Source organism: Siniperca chuatsi, linkage group LG5, assembly GCF_020085105.1.
Source record: "Siniperca chuatsi isolate FFG_IHB_CAS linkage group LG5, ASM2008510v1, whole genome shotgun sequence".
NCBI lineage: Eukaryota > Metazoa > Chordata > Actinopteri > Centrarchiformes > Sinipercidae > Siniperca > Siniperca chuatsi.
The window spans coordinates 8,135,489-8,153,725 of record NC_058046.1 but is presented as its reverse complement, the minus strand read 5'-3'; the positions used below and the strand labels follow the sequence as shown (position 1 = coordinate 8,153,725).

Genomic DNA, 18,237 nt, shown 5'->3' with positions numbered 1-18,237 from the left:
ATGAGTTTGAGAAGCCTTCGGAAAGAAGAGGTTTAGTATTGAGCAGTGCATGATCATTCAGTCCTTTCTTTACCGACTTATTGCTGTTCATGGTCATATGGGACTGGATTCAATCCCTGCGTGCATCAGCGATACACTACCCTTCCATCACAGGGCAGTGTATGATAACATAATATTCTATTGATCCCTGTAGGGAAATTCTCTTCTTGATAGGCCATCTCCAATATAAGGTCAGGGATCAGGGTCAGCCACAGAACGGCTGCGTCTTGCTCAAGGAGACATATTAAGTGTGGATATTGGCACAGACAGAGGATAGCGTTGGTTGAAGGCTCCAGTAATTGATTAAATGTAACCTGGTGACTGATGTGACTCATAGCTAACTCATGCTTCTCTCTGCAACACACATAATGGAGTATACACAGCAGCAGGTGAGGATGAACATTACCTGAAATTGAAAACAATGCATCACAGCTATGTAAACCTCTCTCCAGGTCTGAGCAAATCAGGAGGAAGTGAAACTACTAATTTTAATAAAGACAAAAAGTAAAGAACACAAACCATCTTCTAAAGATGGGAATCTCAGAAGAATAAACATGTCTGCTGATAATCACTTGGGTGAACCCATGGCCAGCTTTGTGTAAACCTATTTGTGAATGCATCAGTAATGTCAAATGCCAAATATATCCAACAAGTGGTGGGAACAACTGACGCAACTTGAAGCAAGAGGGATTAGCTGTGCACTGAGTCTAGAAGTAATGTATTACAGGAACTCTTAGTAACTTGTGTCTTTACTTGTACTTTATAAAACCATTTAAGAATGTTTGTTCTTATTCTTATTTCTGTAACCTATTATTTTGTTACTACTAAGACCCAGTTTCTTTAGATGGGTCATCATATTTTCATCCCGTTTAAAAATAAGCTGGTTTTTTTTATAGACAGATTTTTGTCCTGTCTGTCTTCCCAAGTTCCACACCTGTTTTGCTACTACAGGGACTGATCCAGTACTTCTGACCTCAGTGTCATAATACAGGCTGCTTTTTGATGTTTACATTGGTTTATATTGTTATAGTTTTCCGTGTTTCATAAACATTGAAAAAAATAAATGTAAGCAGTACCTGTTATAGTTGGACACAAAATTATGAACTGTAGCCGCTAAATCCAATTAAATAATGAGGACGTGTGCGCACTGCCCCTTTAAGAATGTAGTCAAAACAAAGCGTGGACTGGCCGGCCGCACGGAAGTGGTTTTGTTTCAGTGGCTACCCACAGTAGTATGAGAGAAATGACGGCTGCTATATATTTAAAATTCAGTTAGCTCTCTTAACAATCTTTTATTTTTCATTAATATTATTTTGATATCGTCTGAATTAAACGAAGGCTAGCTAGCTAGCTTCACTAATGCAAGCAGCCATGCCGTCCTACTCTGAATTGAGGAAAACCAACCACTTCTACTACTTCATCAAATTTACCTTAAATATCTACTCAATGCTCTTCTCGGTAAGTTTCTGGTCCATTTATTGACACCACCATTCTAGGCGCCGTAGTAAGTTCATTTGAGCTGCAACAGAGGCTGCTAATTGTAGTGACGCGAGCCACCCAATAGCATCAGTGAGTCATCTCTACAAACTACATTCAACTACACTTGCGTTTAAATGTACCATCTCCTCCAGGCACATACACACACTTTAGAACATAACTTCAGGTATATTGCGAATCTATACGATCTGCTGTACATTTCGGCATATATCCCAAACAACGACCACGAATCTTTCGATTACAATTTCAATCTAAAACATGGATTCGCCTCAAACTCTAGCTAACTGCCAGCTGAATAGCGTTACAGCGTGAGGCGGGCTATATCGGAGATGTTAACGAAATTAATTACAGTGTTGGATAGGAGGCATTCCGTATTTACCAGAAGATTATAATGATTAGAAACGAAGTTATAAATTGTGATTACAACTTTGTGTATTTGTTGTTGAACAATGCAATTTTAAGTTGCCATATTTCCAATGGGATTTGGTGTGGAATTCTCTGGAGACCAGCTAGCTGGTGAATGGTTATTTTACAAGATAGATTACCACTTCAGACACCATGCATCCTCGTAAATTTTAATCTGTTATTAATACAAGAATTGCGGACACTTTAATGATAAAACAATATACTGCGATATTAATAATTGCATTTGGTATTTAAACAAAACACAGCGATCACTGGCTAGCAAACAGCACGGTGGTGCAGGGCGTTGGATCCAGTTAAAGGGACGATAATGTGGGTAAATAGTTTTGCCGACAGAAATAGGAGCAGGCTGAAAGGGGCTTTTGTGGTTCTTCAACCAATTTCAGGGTCATATTATGAGTAAAATGAATCATATACTTACAGTAAATTATATATTGATCATTCATATAGTCATGCCTTTGAGGCCTACCAATCTTAAATTTAATCTTAACCATGTAAATGGGTAAAGTTTTCTAGAGACTATTATTCCAAACTCAGTTTTAAAATCTGGTCCTGGCATGTTCAAAGTATTGGTTGTGGCTGGAGAGTTTGTCTATGCCACCAGGCACTTTGGCAGCTAAATAATGATCTTGGCTACTCATAGACAGAACTTTGGTTGTATTTTTGTTTGTTGAAATTTTTTGGTTTAATTTGGGATCCAGCACCCGCTTAAAATGCTGGATGAGCCTTGCCAGGCCATTAAGAAGTAAAGATGAGTGATTGTCAGCCTTCATCGCCCCACTTACAAACCCCTGTGTTTTGTCTGGCTTTATGCTTCCTCCATCTCCCTCCTACACCACTTTCATCTCCAGAAACACTGTTAGAATAATGTTCAATTTGCACCACCTCTAATCTGCCTGACTGTCTGTGTTTGTCAAATAAATATATATATATATATTATAAATATATATATATATATATATATATATATATATATATATATATATATATATATGCACATTATTGAATATGACTCCCAAAACATGAGTAGTTTGATTCCATTGGCACTCCAGAGTCCCTTTCATATGATCTCTCTCCCTTCTACTATCTAACCCTCTTACTGCTGTGATTTAGGACAGTGTGGCTCAGCTCAACAGACAAAAGCTCCTTTAGCCCCAAGCTAACGGCGTAGACTTAATTAAAGTTATCTTTACTGTTGTAATGTTAAGTTTGGTTAATGTAATTTAAGTGGGATTCTTATGACAGGAATAAAGCTGCAGGTGTCCAGTGGGAATTACTCTGCCACATCCAGTGCAATATGAATAGGTCTGGTTGATTTTCTTTTTTACTCAAGGTTAGTTACAGTCATACTATATTACTTAACAAGCAATTACATTGAGCATTGTATTAGAGTAGTACAAAAGAATAATTGCAAGCTTCAAAAGCCATCCTTATTGTAAAACAGGCTTGAACATATACAGTATAGGGGTTAGGCTTTTCCCTGGGTCCATGTCTTTGCACAGCGTTACTGTACAGCAGTTGTGGGCAATGTCAGAACCCATTCGGATGTAGCTAACAAAACCTTAGACTGCAAGACGATATTAAGTGTTTTCTTCCCTGCTATTGATTTTCTACTGGAAACCGAAGCAATCTGCCTTAAGAGTGGGGTCCATTTACTTCAACTCTATTTACTGTTCACTACCCTCCATAAAGCATTGGCAGATACATTTGGCTTGATTCCCACATCCAGCCTTCCTACCTTCACTGCTGCAGTAATGAAGATTAAAAAAAAGAGTAACAGACTTTGTAGAAAGGGATCTCATATCATCCTGAGAAAAACACAAAACTTGGAATTGCTAGCTTAGACTTGGTTAGTCTTGATAATGATGAACATACTTATGTACATTTACTGTACTTAAGTACTTTTGTTGTACTTTACTTGAGTATTTCCATTTTATCCTGCTTTATACTTCTACTCCACTCCATGTCAGAGGGATATTGTACTTTTTACTCCACTGCATTTGTCTGACAGCTATAATAACTAGTTACTTTACCAATTTAAGATTTTACATTAAAAAACACATGATTGCTTATTAAAATGACACATTGTTAAATGTTAAACCAGTCATTCCCAACCTTTTTAGGCTTGTGACCCTTTGCAAAAAACAGTGTATGGCCCAGTGTCACATTTCAGAAATCTGAGTAGCTTGCAGTTTCACCAAAAAGTGATTTCCCCTCTAAACATCTCAGATGTTTTTTTAAGATAACTATTTGAGACCCAAAGACGTAAAATTATCCAGTATTTCACAAGAAAAGCCAAGATCAGAGAAAAGTCCTAAAAAATGAATACACATTTGTGTAAGAGAACTCTGTTTTTCTTCTTTCCTGTCCCATTAATCATCTCACAACCCCCCCAGATTTATCGTGTGACTCATTGGATGGGGCAGACGCCTAGGTTGGGAACCACTGGACTAAACTAGCTAACTATATATAAAGTAGTAAAAACTAGCTCCACCTCGACCAGCTGCAACAGTAAAATTCTACTCAAGTATGGATGCATCAGTATTAATAATCTATAATGTAATAGAATAATGAAACAAAGGAATTTTTTCTTCTGAACAAGTGCTTTTACATTTGATACTTTAAGTATATTTGGCTGATAATAATATTTGTACTTTGTTGTGTCGGTAGTTTTACTTCAGTAAAGGATCTAAGTATTTCTTCTGCCACTGGCTAGATGCCAGTGTAAGTGTAAAGCAAGGCTGTGCACTGAGTGCGTTTTGGAGATGATCATGGTTGCGATGATGCAGTCATATTACACCAACACCACATTTTACCCCCCATTTTTCTATTTTCTGTTCCCCCTAATCATCCTTTCACATTTTGTAGCCTTTACCCAGCATGATGTGAGCACTCAGGGCAGCTTCAGCACATTTGGGGGTTTGTGTACTAGGAAACAAAAGCATCTAAACCTGTATGTATAATAAATACATCTTTCATGCCTGAAAGATAACTTATTTCAGGAATTCTAGTGGAGACCCAAAATATCTGAACAGAACATTTCCTGTCATTTGTTACAAGTGCAACAATTTTATCCAACTGTGAATGACGAAAGAAACCAAAATTGGGAAAATTAATGTAATGATGTCATCAGATTAGTGGTGTTGTTAAACCAAATACAGTAAGACAGAAATCACAACTGACTTAAAGTCAAGTGGCAACAGAGTCTGTAATTACTGTCTTTTTTAATTTCACATTGCCCTTATTTTTCAGTAGAACTGACTAAATCACCTTACTGTAATTAAAATCATGTTTTTTGGTGCTACTGTTGTTGGCTTGTTGCATACTAATGTGCATCACAGGTTTGTTGCACATCCAATCAAGCATCTTGGACTTACCCTGTCTGAATCTCCTGCGATGAGGGAGGGCATGTCCCATCCTCCTCATTCACTGCATAATTCCACTAAGTGGATGCAGTTTATATGGACCATAGCCTTATCCTGCCTTAAGAAGCAACAAATCCTCTTAAAAGAATTTCGTTAGCAACATTAAATTTCCCACAGTGATGAAAATAAAACTCTGAGGGAAACTGTATCAGCCTTTAAACTAGTATGTCAAATCAAACCATTGTTTTGCTGCTAAAACTGATGGTAGAGAGGGGAAGTTTACCAGCTACATTCAATACCTTTTAAAGTCTGTTCATTTCCATCTGAAACCAACTTTTATGTTTTTATTTGGCGTTTATTAACACAGGATGGTCTCTTGAGATGGAAATTTCTCTTTCAAACCAGAGAAAATGGCATGAAACGTAAATAAATCTATATATTAAAACAACTGAACAGTCTTGAGTTTAAAATGTAACGTCTGTAATGTCAGACACTGTCTTCACACAAACAATACATCCCAAAAGTCTATGAGGATTAAAATACAGAAAAGCTCGATACTATTTGTTCTTCATACTGAGGATTGTGAAGGTTTTATCTCATGAACCCTCTCTCTGTCTCTCTCCCCCCAGCTGATGGGTCTTTGTGTGCTGTGTGTGGGGGTGTATGCCGAAGTGGAAAGGCAGAAGAATCGAACCCTGGAGGGCCTTTTTCTGGCTCCTGCTGTGGTGCTCATCCTGCTGGGCCTGGTGATGTTTACAGTGTCGGTGGTGGGCATGGTTGGATCCCTCAGGGACAACAAAACCCTGCTGCACATGGTAGGGGTGATTGCGTGTGGGGGGTGGGCATGAGCGTATGTCTTCTTTAAAGTCTGTTGAACGTGTGTGTGTGCAACCTTTTTTGTTTAAGGGTAACAACAACAGCAGTTCATAAAACATTTAAATCAGTGGTCTCTTAGGATATTTTTTTTTCACCTCAAATGCAAAAGCACAGCTGTTGGTTTTGTCAGTAATAGAAAAAAAAAAAGATTGTGGTTGTTATGCAACTATCTAATTAGCTTTAGCTAAATAACCTGAACTGAAAAAGGGGATTAAAGTTAGCAATAAAAAGGAAGTCATTGATGTCTTTTTGCTTATGCTTTGATGAAGAGGACTAGGAGCTCATTTCATACTGAGGAAGCCATAGAGTTAATGTTACTCACTGGGAAACGTATACATTATGTTCCTTCTTGTGCTGATAATTTTCTTCTCTCAGCACTGGTAGGTTGGTTAAACCAAGCTTTTAACTCTGTTCCCTATCATTTTAAAAACTTGTCAGCAACTATTCCATAAATAGTAGCAGTTTTATCTAGGGATGTCTCGATCCTTGTCTTTTTTTTTTTTTTTTTTTGGTCCCAATACCCCATAATGACAACATGAAAGACGTTTGTTTGAAATCTTTGCACATTTATTAAAAATAAAAAACGAAAAAAATCACATGTACATAAGTAGTCACAGCCTTTGCCATGACACTCAAAATTGAGCTCAGGTGCATCCTGTTTCCACTGATCATACTTGAAATGTTTCTACAACTTGATTTGGAGTCGACCTGTGGTAAATTCAGTTGATTGGACATGATCTGGAAAGGCACAAACCTGTCTATATAAGTTTCCACAGTTAAGAGTGCATGTCAGAGCACAAACCAAGCCATCAATTCCAAGGAATTGTCTGAAGACCTTTGAGACAGGATTGTATCGAGGCACAGATCTGGGGGGAAGGGTACAGAAAAATTTCTTCCGTAAATGGAAGAAGTTTGGAACCACCAGGACTCTTCCTAGAGCTGGCCGCCCGGCCAAACTGAGCGATCGGGGGAGAAGGGCCTTAGTCAGGGAGGTGACCAAGAACTCGATGGCCACTCTGACAGAGCTCCAGCGTTTCTCTGTGGAGAGAGGAGAACCTTCCAGAAGAACAACCATCTCTGCAGCACTCCACCAATCAGGCCTGTATGGTAGAGTGGCCAGACGGAAGCCACTCCTCAGTAAAAGGCACATGACAACCTGTCTGGATAACATCACAGCCAAGATAACAAAGGAGTGGCTACGGGACAACTCTGTGACTGTCCTTGAGTGGCCCAGCCAGAGCCCAGACTTTAACCCTATTGAACATCTCTGGAGAGATCTGAAAATGGCTGTGCACTGACGCTCCCCATCCAAACTGATGGAGCTTGAGAGGTCCTGCAAAGAAGACTGGGAGAAACTGCCCAAAAATAGGTGTGCCAAGCTTGTAGCATCATACTCAAAAAGAGTATGAGGCTGTAATTGGTGCCAAAGGTGCTTCAACAAAGTATTGAGCAAAGGCTGTGAATACTTATGTACATGTTGTTTGTTATATATATATTTTTTAATTTGTTTTAATAAATGTGCAAAGATTTCAAACAAACTTCTTTCACATTGTCATTATGGGGTTTTGTTTATAGAATTTTTGAGGAAAATAATGAATTTAATCCATTTTGGAATAAAGATGTGACATAGCAAAATGTGGAAAAATAAACTCAAATTATTGATATGAAAAGTTTAAGTGGGAGAACATGACTCTTGAAACTGATGTGACCTGATCATCTAATGGTTTTTGTGGGGAAGACGTGTCACTCTGTTGGCGTTGTTGGGAGTACAAGAACACTGAAGTCTACTTGTAATTTTTCAGTGGTGTTACAGAGTGGAAGGTCCTCCCTCATAAATGATCTTTGGCCAAGTTCTAACACCAGCTTGCAGAGAGCACACAAACCAGACAAGTCTTTTCTCTTGTAAAACTGAAAAATACTGTTGTAAAGTTGCTATCTGAATTTGTTAATAGGCGTTAACGTTGGTAGTAAGTCAGCAAATCCTTGTATTTTGCCAATCCAGTTTTCAGAAATCAGTCACTTGCACTAGAGGTCCCAAATATTTTCACATTGGTACACAATTTTTACTCACATGCAGTGAAATGCTGCAGCGGCTTTGCAATGCTAGAGTACGGTAAAGAAAAGATCAGCATTTGAAGGGGTTTATTTTAGCTGAAACTGATCCATTAAAATATTCCCGGGTCGGCCCTGGTACTGATCTTTAGGATCAGCTCGAGGCATCTCTAGTTTCGGTATGTTATGCTTTGCAGTTGCTCCTTTTCATTACATCAAAGACACAAAGTTCATTTGTATTTGGTAGCAATGTAAGTAGTTTTCTTGGTGTGTTGGTGCTGCTAAATATTTACCAAGGGAAAGCTGTATGAATCTGTTATCTTTCTTCCTCCACAGTTTCTCTGTGTTCTCTGTGTGTTGCTGCTTCTCCAGGCAGTTGCACTCACCACGGCTCTCATCTTTGAAAAGAAGGTAAACCTCTTATTTGTGTCACATGTTCACACGTCCTGTACATTCCGACATATTACCCCTAATGATAGCCTCCAGCCACAGTCAAAACACTACTTTTTCACTGTACTTTCTGGCTGGCATCATCTTTGTCAGTGCTCATAACAATGACCACCTCTCCTCTGTGTTTCCGCCCCTCTCCATTTTATCTAGACGTCTGCCTTGTTTCAGAGCAGTATACGAGAAGGAATTAAACACTACTACGATGATCTGGACTTCAAAAACATCTTGGACTATGTGCAACAAAAGGTAGTATGATATTAGAAAATACTGACAGACAGGAAATTGTTTCAGGAGATACATTTCTTATATTTGTGGACAGAAATAATTATTAAAATGTGTATACAGGTATTGTTGTAAAGTTCTGGTATTATTTGATATTGTTGTGATACATAGGTGTGGGATAAAAATATGTGGGTTATACTGGCTAGGGGTTATCTGCAGCTTGATGCTCTCACAAGAATTCATTGTCCATTATTCAGAGCTTCAGTGTAGATTTGAGATTTGTCCTTCCTTATCAGTTAGTTGGTCTCACAGGTTTGTTATCCTGCATTTTAATCCAGCCAGTTTAGCACCATGACATGACAGTTTGTTTATTTCAGTGGTATTTATTTCTGTTTCTTATTTTCAATTAGACTGTTAGAGTAGTCAGTCAAAGATGTAGTGTTTCCCCAAAAATGTTCTTCCTGTTGTGGCATGGTGCCAATTATAAGAGAAGCCTACAACGTGATTGTTCATTATTGTGGTTCGTGTAGCTGGATAAAAGATGGTTCTTTAAAGAAGGACAGACCACTCTATATAATTTTGCTTTTCTAAAACAGACTGTAGGAAATCTGTAGGTATTAGCGTCGGGCGATGTCTACCGAATTGACATATGGCAATGTCCATAGTGAAACATTGCGATGGACAATGATATTGATATTTAAAATCCAATAATCAGAATTATAGGCCTTAAAATGTCTTAAATACGATTTTGACAGGTATTAAAAATTGATTGGATTATGAAATTGCTTTTATACGTTACTTTTATAAAGTTGCATTAATTAAATTTGTATTGTTAAACATGCTCTAATAACTACAAAATGAAACCGACATGGAACCAATAACCACTAATGCAAACTGTGCCGCCCAGTCAGAATTTATCGAAGCACACCCAGCTAGTGTGTCGCAATGTGGTGCGTGGGCTAACGTGTCGTCTCCGCTCATCAAAAAAAAAGCTACTTATAGAAGTAAAAAGTTAAACATTTTTCTGTTAATGTTATTTAATCTAATATGGGTAAGTGCAGATTTAGCAAGATCTGCCCTGAGAACAGCGCGAGTGCTAGGTTGAAGCCTGTTGAAAATAACGAATTTGAAGCCCGCTGCACCTTGTGCAAGAAAACGCTCAAATTGGGAATTTGGGGATAAAGGCAATAGAGTCGCATGGGAAGTCAGAAAAACAAAGCCACCAGCAAACACCTGCCATCTCTCTCTCGCTCTCACACACACACACACACACATACATATTACTCTTGCGTACACACAGTTCTGTGTAGTCATGTTCATGTTGAATGTGAATAAATTCATTTACTTTGCAAGTAATTCTTTCAGTAATGAGATTTTACTCGCCAAAAGGAAAATCTACCCGCATTTGGCGCTTGGTGGGTGCTAATTTCAGACCCTGTCTGTGTGTGGTAGCGTGTGTGTGGCAGGGTGTGCCCCGGTGTCGGTGTGTTCTTTTGTTTTTTTTCCCCACTGCATGTAGAAACGTCTTATCTGCATAGCCAGTGTGGTTCCTGGTATGCAGCTGAGGTCACGCGATCAGAGATAGATGTCCTTCGCCCTCCAGGAAAGGTCTCAACATGTTGACACTTGAATTTTTCTTTGTGAAGTACTTTAAAATGATAGAAATGCAGAAATTCTGCAGTCTTCACTTAAGCACCTGTTTTGACATCTCCACATCAGCTTTAGTTTGCTGTAGGAACTGGATGTACAGAAAGATAATTTGTCTGTCTGGGTGGAGTGGTAAGGGGGCAGCAAGGTGAGTGAGCTCCGGCTCAACTCGGAGGTGAAACAGAGATGTGAATTGCACATCAGGAGCTGTAACTGCTGGGTTGTTTCATTTAAGAGACTTGAAAGAACTTGAGCTTGTTGTTTCACATTTTAATTTGAAATGAGCCTTTATTTTGATAGCATGCTTGATTCCTAATTGCCTTGTCCTCGTACTGTTTTGTTTTCCAGTTTTTATGTTGTGGAGGGGACGAGTATAAGGACTGGGGAGTCAACCAGTACCATTTCTGCAATGGTACTGGTCCACTAGCCTGTGGAGTTCCATATACCTGTTGCGTTCGCCGCAAGGTGAGTGCTGGCAACACACATAGACACACAGAACAAACAGGCCTTCACATAAAATCCCAAAAAACGTCTGCACCTGTTTGTTGTAGTTCCTATAGAGTCGTTCAGTTGGTCCAGATCAAGGGGGAAGATACAATGTTGCCTTTTTAGTTCTGATCTGTCTGTTCACGCTGACTTATTACAAATAAACCAAGAGCAGTGAACATAAAGTCATATCGACTGGCAGGTAACTCATTGATTTGGCCACTGTCATCCTGCATCTTTAGCACTACGTGAACCCACATTGGGAAACCAAATTCCAGGGACTTACAGCAAGTCATGCAGCACATTACTGCACCTTATGTGTTTGTCTTCACTGGTGTCACAAAGAACTCACCAATAAATAATTGATTATGGGCATTATTAATTACTGTAACTGGACCTTGTATATCATAAATAGTGGCGAACAGGTCTATTGTCTTCAGTATGTGTTGCATCTACGCACATCGACGGGATTAAAAGAAAATCGGACGCAGAGTAAATAAATAAGGCTAAATCGATACACAAATCAATGTACATAGCTCTTACTAACGTAAAGGTTAAAATTACTAATGTCACATGTCACCATAATTGTTTTAGCAAACCAGAGCTACATACAGCTTAGGTCAGTGTATTTTCCCCATTTGTTTTTACTTTTAATAAAAATGCTTTTTTTCTAAACATAAGTGTTATTTATGAATGAACAAGATGCATATTTATATACAGTAATCACACACGCTTAAGTCCTGTTTCACACCAGCCTAATTGAACTGAACCAAAGGGGAAAACGCACCAAACAGGTTAGGTGTGAAACCACCCCAAGAAACTACAATTCAAGCATGGATCTGTTTTAAAAGGAAATATTGTAAAAACTAAAAAAAACCTCATGGAAATTATGCTTCTGGAAGGAAACACTGAAATATAACACAACACAAACTAAAGCTGTAACGAACATTTTGTTAACTGTTCTCATGCTGCTTAAATTCACTAGCCACCTTTTCAGACAGGTCAGGAATCTGGAACACATACAATTTGTGCATGTTTGGTTGCTTGGACCACGTGCACAAAGTAGACTGTAAAGAGATGAAATTAGCCTCTCTCTCTGTTTGCATAGACTTCTGATTTCTACTCTTAAGAAGCCAGTTAATTAGCAAGTACTGATAGTATGTGATCCGGAAAGAGTAGCAGTGATGTTACATGGGCCTGCTGCAGACAGCCATTCTGTCAGATTCAGAAACTATCCACCGAGTTAGTGATGTCTCCTGCTTTATCAAAGCAAGAAGCGAAGCGTATTATCTCCACAACAGAGATGTAATTGGTTGTGTGAGAGAAGTGTCGTGTCCTGCTAACAGGAGACATGCTGTAATTCAAAGGTATATGGCCTTTGGGAGATTTTTCTTTAAATGAAATGGTCATCCCTTGTGGCCCTCTTCCACCCTCCATATTCCCAGTATCACGCCTGTCCCTCAGCTCAAAGCAATTGTGATAGTGTCTCTGGAAGCAGTGGAGCTGTGCTGGAGAAATTAATGACAGAATCATCGTCTACTCACACACACACACACACACACACACACACACATTCCAGAGCTAGAGGAAGATTAAGAGTTGATTAGAAAAGCTGAACATTGGCTAGGTTTCTGCTGTTATCAGTTCCTACCTTTCAGGGCTGAAGCCATTTTGCAAATGCTTACGTTCACGCTCTGGCTGGCAGCGGACAGGGACACCCCCTTGTGAGGAGCATTACTCTCACATATGTCCCCATGGTGTTGTCTCCGGTCATCTTAGCTCAGTTAAAATCTTGTCTCTGACTCTAATTCTTGACTCTTGGCACAGGTGGGAGAGGTCATCAACACTCTATGTGGTTACAAGACTCTGGATCAACAGGTAAGAGGAGCAACTGGTTGTTGTAGGCAAATTTTGTCTGTTTGTTTTTGTATCTATGACTCCTAAAACAGAACGGATGCATCACACAATGAGGTTTATGATAACATTTTTGGACCAAACTTAGAAACTGTTAATTTTTACAACATCTTATACCCACTGGGATAATATCTGGTGTCGCAACACAAGTGAATTTCCTATTTTTCCTTTCATCATTTTGGAGAGCTGCAACAATTAATCTGTTAATTGAGAAAAAAATCGGCAGATTAATGGATAATTAAAATAATCATCAGTTGCAGCCCAAATCATATCTTCACTATTTTTATGTTTAACATTGGTTTTATTGAATCACATTGACTCATGTTGTTATCATGAATATTAGGGATGGGCAATATGGATAAAATTTAATATCATGGTAATTATCTTATATTGTTTCTAGAATTTTAATTCATAAACCCTTTATAGATCAAATAATCAGATGGGAATACATGTTTTTGGCTAATCCAGTGAATTAAATACTCGTCAAATCACTGTAATCACATTGATGCAAAATCCTATAAAAAGTGTCTCTTAGAAAATTTAACTGCTGGAAAATAAAATCCAATTCAACACAGTAATGTATATCGATCAACACAAAGTAACCTTAATGTATTGTGTGGTAGTCATACAAAATAATGGAAATCATTGCTTAACACAAAAAATTCTTATTACAATGTTGGGAAAGGAATTCACTTACCACTCTTTTCCAGTGCCTGTTTTTGGAAAAAACACTTTTTGAAGACACAAAACACTTTCAGACTAGTTTTTTAGCTGAAGTTTTTTCCGAGATACTATCAGTCCAAAGAGAAGAGAATCCTCGTCTCTGAAGTCTTTTCTCTTGTAAAAGTAAAACACGGAACACTTTCATTAAAGCAGAATGTAAATCCTAAATTTGGGCAGCTTGTGTTATTAGTCAGATATAAACACATTCTTCTCTCAGGCTCCTTAAGTAGTCACAGTGATTTTCTCTGGCAGTTTTCAGACTGGCTGAGCTCCTCCTCATGATATTCAGTGACACCATTAATTCTTCGGTCCCGGTCTGTTTTTGCAGTAAAGACTTCGGGAGATGCTTTTGACTTGTTTTCATTCAGGAGACATTAAGTAACACTATAAACGGACTTGAAAAAACTCACTAGCCTAGCGACATTAAGGCTACATACAACCCATAAGACAACCCTCTATAGGAGCCGGTGTTACGCCAGTACTCTCTCCATTCAAAAATAAAATCTGATCTTGTGAATACGTAATTGTCTAGTCCTCGAATATAATACGACAACAACAACATCATCCCTGCAGTTGTTTTAATTTGTTATCTAGTGTTTCATTGCTGTAAGGGAATATCCAGGCTCTTGGACAAATTGTTAATCACAATTTTAGGTTTTGTTAGCTTATTGTCATCTCAAAAGCATTAGCATTAGGCTCTATTATGTACTTGTTCCTGACCAAGGAAGTGATGTAGTCCTCTCAGAAGTTTTTTATGACTGAAAAGCATTACTGAAAGGTAATTTACAGGCATGTCATTTACAAACATTTACAGTTGTGGTGTGTTGTAAGCAGATTCTGTGATGCTAATTGACTCATTTGTCCATTTTTCCACCCTCCAGCATCTAGTTTTTAAAGCGACTGCAAATAAGTGAACAGCTGAAATTGAAATACTACTGTGTGCCAACCTTGGAGTGTTGAGTGGCAATGGCTGTTCAGTTTGAGTTTAAAAAAACCTTCCTCTTGTTGTCTTCCTCTGGTCTGTGTATCAGCGTGAAACCCTGCATGAGGTGATCCATGTGCGAGGCTGCATCCATGCAGTCAACCTCTGGATGAGTGACAACATTGGAATAACCATTGCACTCTGCTGTGCCATTGGACTGCCCCAGGTAATTTAAAACTCATAGCACCGGCTCACTGAAACTGAACTGGGTTTGAAGCCCCCTTTCCAACCAAGTGCACCTCTCCAACGAAGCCTTGATATTTGAACTGTAAACTTCCCACTTCCTGTGAAAGTTTCTGAAAGCTTATTCACATTTAAATTTTCCTGCCTGGCACATAATTCACATTTTCTACGCTGCCTAAACCTGATTTAGCACTTCCAGAATACTTAACATTGTAAGCAAAAACTAAATTGATTGTGGTCTAACTTTAAGTTTTCAAAAGACTTCCTTCAGTGGCTCAGTTTCTGACAGTTTCATTACTTTATACCTTTTGAGCAGGATGTGAGGCGTCGGAGATGATCAGTAGTGCCCTCGCGCCACTGTTTTCTGGGTGTTTTTACTTTTTGCCAGTTATTTTAACTTGGGTAACAGACATGACTTGCTATTCCTTTGAATTGCTGTGGCTTGTGTACTCCTGGGTCTGGTTTCTTTCAGTGTGTTGATCCTGTAAATAAGTGTTTCTATACACTAACAGGAGGGTGACTATTGGGGATATTGAGTTGCTGTGTACTAAGAGTCAGACTGAGTTATCGTTCCATTGGCTGTGATAGGTCAAGATTTTTTCGAGTTATCGACAGTAGTACAGCAGGATTTCCTGCAGGGTTTTATAGCAGAATACATGCACAAAATAAAAAGTTAACCATAAGGGAAAGATTGCAGTGGCGCTGTTATTATATCTTATCCCTATTGTCTTCTGTCTTACAGCTTCAGCTGCAAAACCGGTGATCTGGTGCATAATCAAAGTGGGCCGAAGACGCATCTCTCTAGCTCTTGTTTTTGTATAATGGGCTAGTCAAGCAGCCCACAGAGTGACCGGCCCACCAGGATTTCTCCTGTTGCTCCTGATGGCCAGTCTGACTATGTTTTGACCGATTTAGGTTATAATTTTTACTCACACACTGTGCTCGTAAATTATTTTTCCGGTTCGCACATATCTATTTTTAGGGGCAAATGCGAATAATTTGCTCGCACTGTAGAGTCCTGATTACGGATGTCCTGGCCCAGATCCGAGTTATGTATAATATTGGGTATCTCCGAGTCCGATCCGATAGTTATATTTACCTAAATGTTGATTAAATATGTATCAGGCACATTAAAATAACAGCTGTAGTTACTCAATCAGACACACTTTATTTTTCACGAGCTAGTTGATCCAAATACTGAAGATTGTAAATGATTATGTTGATAGGCTTAAATCTCCAAGACTCCTGGAATCGATGTGAAGTGATCAGCTAGACAGAATACCTATCACTCTGATTTTTGTAGTCCCAATGACTCCCAACAGTCAGCCCACTCGCGGTTGTACAGTGGTGTTACAGAGGGATGCTTTTACCTTCACCAGCTTGCAGGGAGTACACAAATCAGAGTCAAGTTTAATTTTGGCCCGCCATCAAGTTAATCACGGCATTAATGTTAATTAGCAACTGCTGGTATGACCTGGCCGGCAACATTTCTTATTTTAACTGGTGAAAGCAACTGTCAGCGCCGGCTAAAAACGAGAAGCTGCGCATCTTCTCAGACGAAATGCATTGATCTGCAGAGCTTACCACCTGTGCTACCTGAACATGTATGGGAGGTGCAACTGGTGCTGGAAGTGTTTTTCCGCATTCTGTATTCCTATTTAAAATGTTAGCTTAAATGATATCCTCAATGTTCCTCAACACACGGGAGCCGCCCACATAATATAAGGATCCTATAAGTTTAAGTTTGAAGGCTGAGTGATCTAAGGCCTGGTGCTGAAATGACGAATTAGTCAGTGACAGGAAATTAATAGATAACAATTTGTGATAATTGATAAATCATTTAAGTCATTTATCAATTTAGTTTTTTTACATTCTTGGACAAAATTAATTGATTTAATAAAACAAATGATAAATAAATCAATAATGAAAATAACTGTTAGCTGCAGTTCACATGATTCCCCATGACTTATTATTTGTATTAACAAGGTCCCATGTCTCCCTGCAGCTGCTGGGCATCATCCTGAGCTGCATCTTCTGGAACCTGCTGGTGGATATGAGCGAGTCGGCCGACATGGTGGACTTCAAGCTGAAGAAGACCGAGATTGAGTATAGTGAGCTGGACCTGGCCGGTGCCGGCTGGTGTATGTGCCTGCCGAGGGACGGTGGCTACCTGCCCGTCCCTGTGTCTGAGCCCGAACTCGACCCCATTGACGTTCACCTGGAGAAGCTCAAGAAGCAGCCGCCTCGCACACACGCTCAGCTCCGAGAAATGCAGCAGTCCAGATCGGCCACAGGGCTGGACGAGGTAGACATTGGCCGAAAGCAGAAAAGGGAACACTGAGTGGTCTTTTTGCCCTTTCTTGCCTTTTGGGTTTTTACCTCCTTTTCTTTTTTTCTCTCATTGTGATCATTGCATTTGTTGGATTTGTGTTGCATTACTTAATGGTTGAGCCTGTCAGTCATTGGATTAAGAGAAATTTGGTTGGCTAAAGGGATCAGAAGTACTTTGGCACTTTGTTGTTGATTTGTTTACAACAAAAATTGAAGGAACAACATTGGCGTTTTATAAACATTTCTTTTGTCATGTTTGTGATGGTTGATGTTTATGGCATTATATCACATTTCTTTTCTTTAGCCTTTGAAATTGAGCTATGTCTCATGTGCTAAAGCTTACCTCAGGCTGTTTTGAAAATAGCCCAGTAGTCAAGAGGACAGTACTATTTGGTGTATAAATTAATGGTAGCTTGAAATGACGTTTTTCAGTGTCGGAGAAATAGGAATAGCCAAGTATGTCTTGCGTGTAGCGTCTGTGACGGATGTATACAGTTTGTGTATTATTTCTTTTATTATGATTTCAATTTGATTTTGTGCAATCGGTGTACACTGTAAGACTGATAGTTGTGGAATAACATGGGATGCATGTTTTGTACTGTATATGAAGTAAGTTTAAAAAAACCCCCAGAAAAAACTCAGTTTACATGTTAGGCTCTCATCGGAGGGGGCTTTAGTCTATTCCATTTTAACTAAACTTTTTATTCCATCTTTTAAATGAACAACTAAAGGGATTATCCAGACTACAAATCCAGTGAAAAGCTACTCAATGACGGTTTTTTGTATCTGATTTATGCACTGTTTTGAGCTTCCCCCTAGCTCCTGCCTTGTATCAGCACTACTGTTCTTGTCAATAAAGCTGAATTTGTCTACTGATTTTTGTGTTGCCATAAATTTCAACTGTAAATTTTTCCTGCCTCCAGAGAGGATTATATGTACATTCAGTGTTACCAAAACTCCTTGTGTATCCTTGAGCTCTAAGAAATGTGTTGAATGCTTTTCCTTCCTCATAAAACATTTGCTAAGCCTTTTTTTATTTTTTTTATT

General features: G+C 38.9%; 1 protein-coding gene across 1 annotated transcript; it reads left to right on the top strand.

Annotated features, from left to right (window-relative positions):
• Positions 1-1,203: 1,203 nt before the first annotated feature.
• Positions 1,204-18,066, top strand: zgc:110329 (uncharacterized protein LOC550500 homolog). The gene is made up of 8 exons (XM_044198105.1): positions 1,204-1,497; positions 5,954-6,139; positions 8,589-8,663; positions 8,853-8,948; positions 10,920-11,036; positions 12,885-12,935; positions 14,726-14,842; positions 16,865-18,066. The coding sequence occupies exons 1-8, from the start codon at positions 1,399-1,401 to the stop codon at positions 17,198-17,200; spliced, it is 1,077 nt and encodes a 358-aa protein (XP_044054040.1). The 5' UTR covers positions 1,204-1,398; the 3' UTR covers positions 17,201-18,066.
• The last annotated feature ends 171 nt before the right edge of the window (positions 18,067-18,237 follow it).

Excerpts from the sequence above, each read along its gene's own strand:
- zgc:110329 (XM_044198105.1), top strand. The coding sequence starts at position 1,399 with ATGCAAGCAGCCATGCCGTCCTACTCTGAATTGAGGAAAACCAACCAC. Across the intron at positions 8,664-8,852 it reads CTCTCATCTTTGAAAAGAAG|ACGTCTGCCTTGTTTCAGAG; the intron begins GTAAACCTCTTA and ends CATTTTATCTAG. Across the intron at positions 8,949-10,919 it reads TGGACTATGTGCAACAAAAG|TTTTTATGTTGTGGAGGGGA; the intron begins GTAGTATGATAT and ends TTTGTTTTCCAG.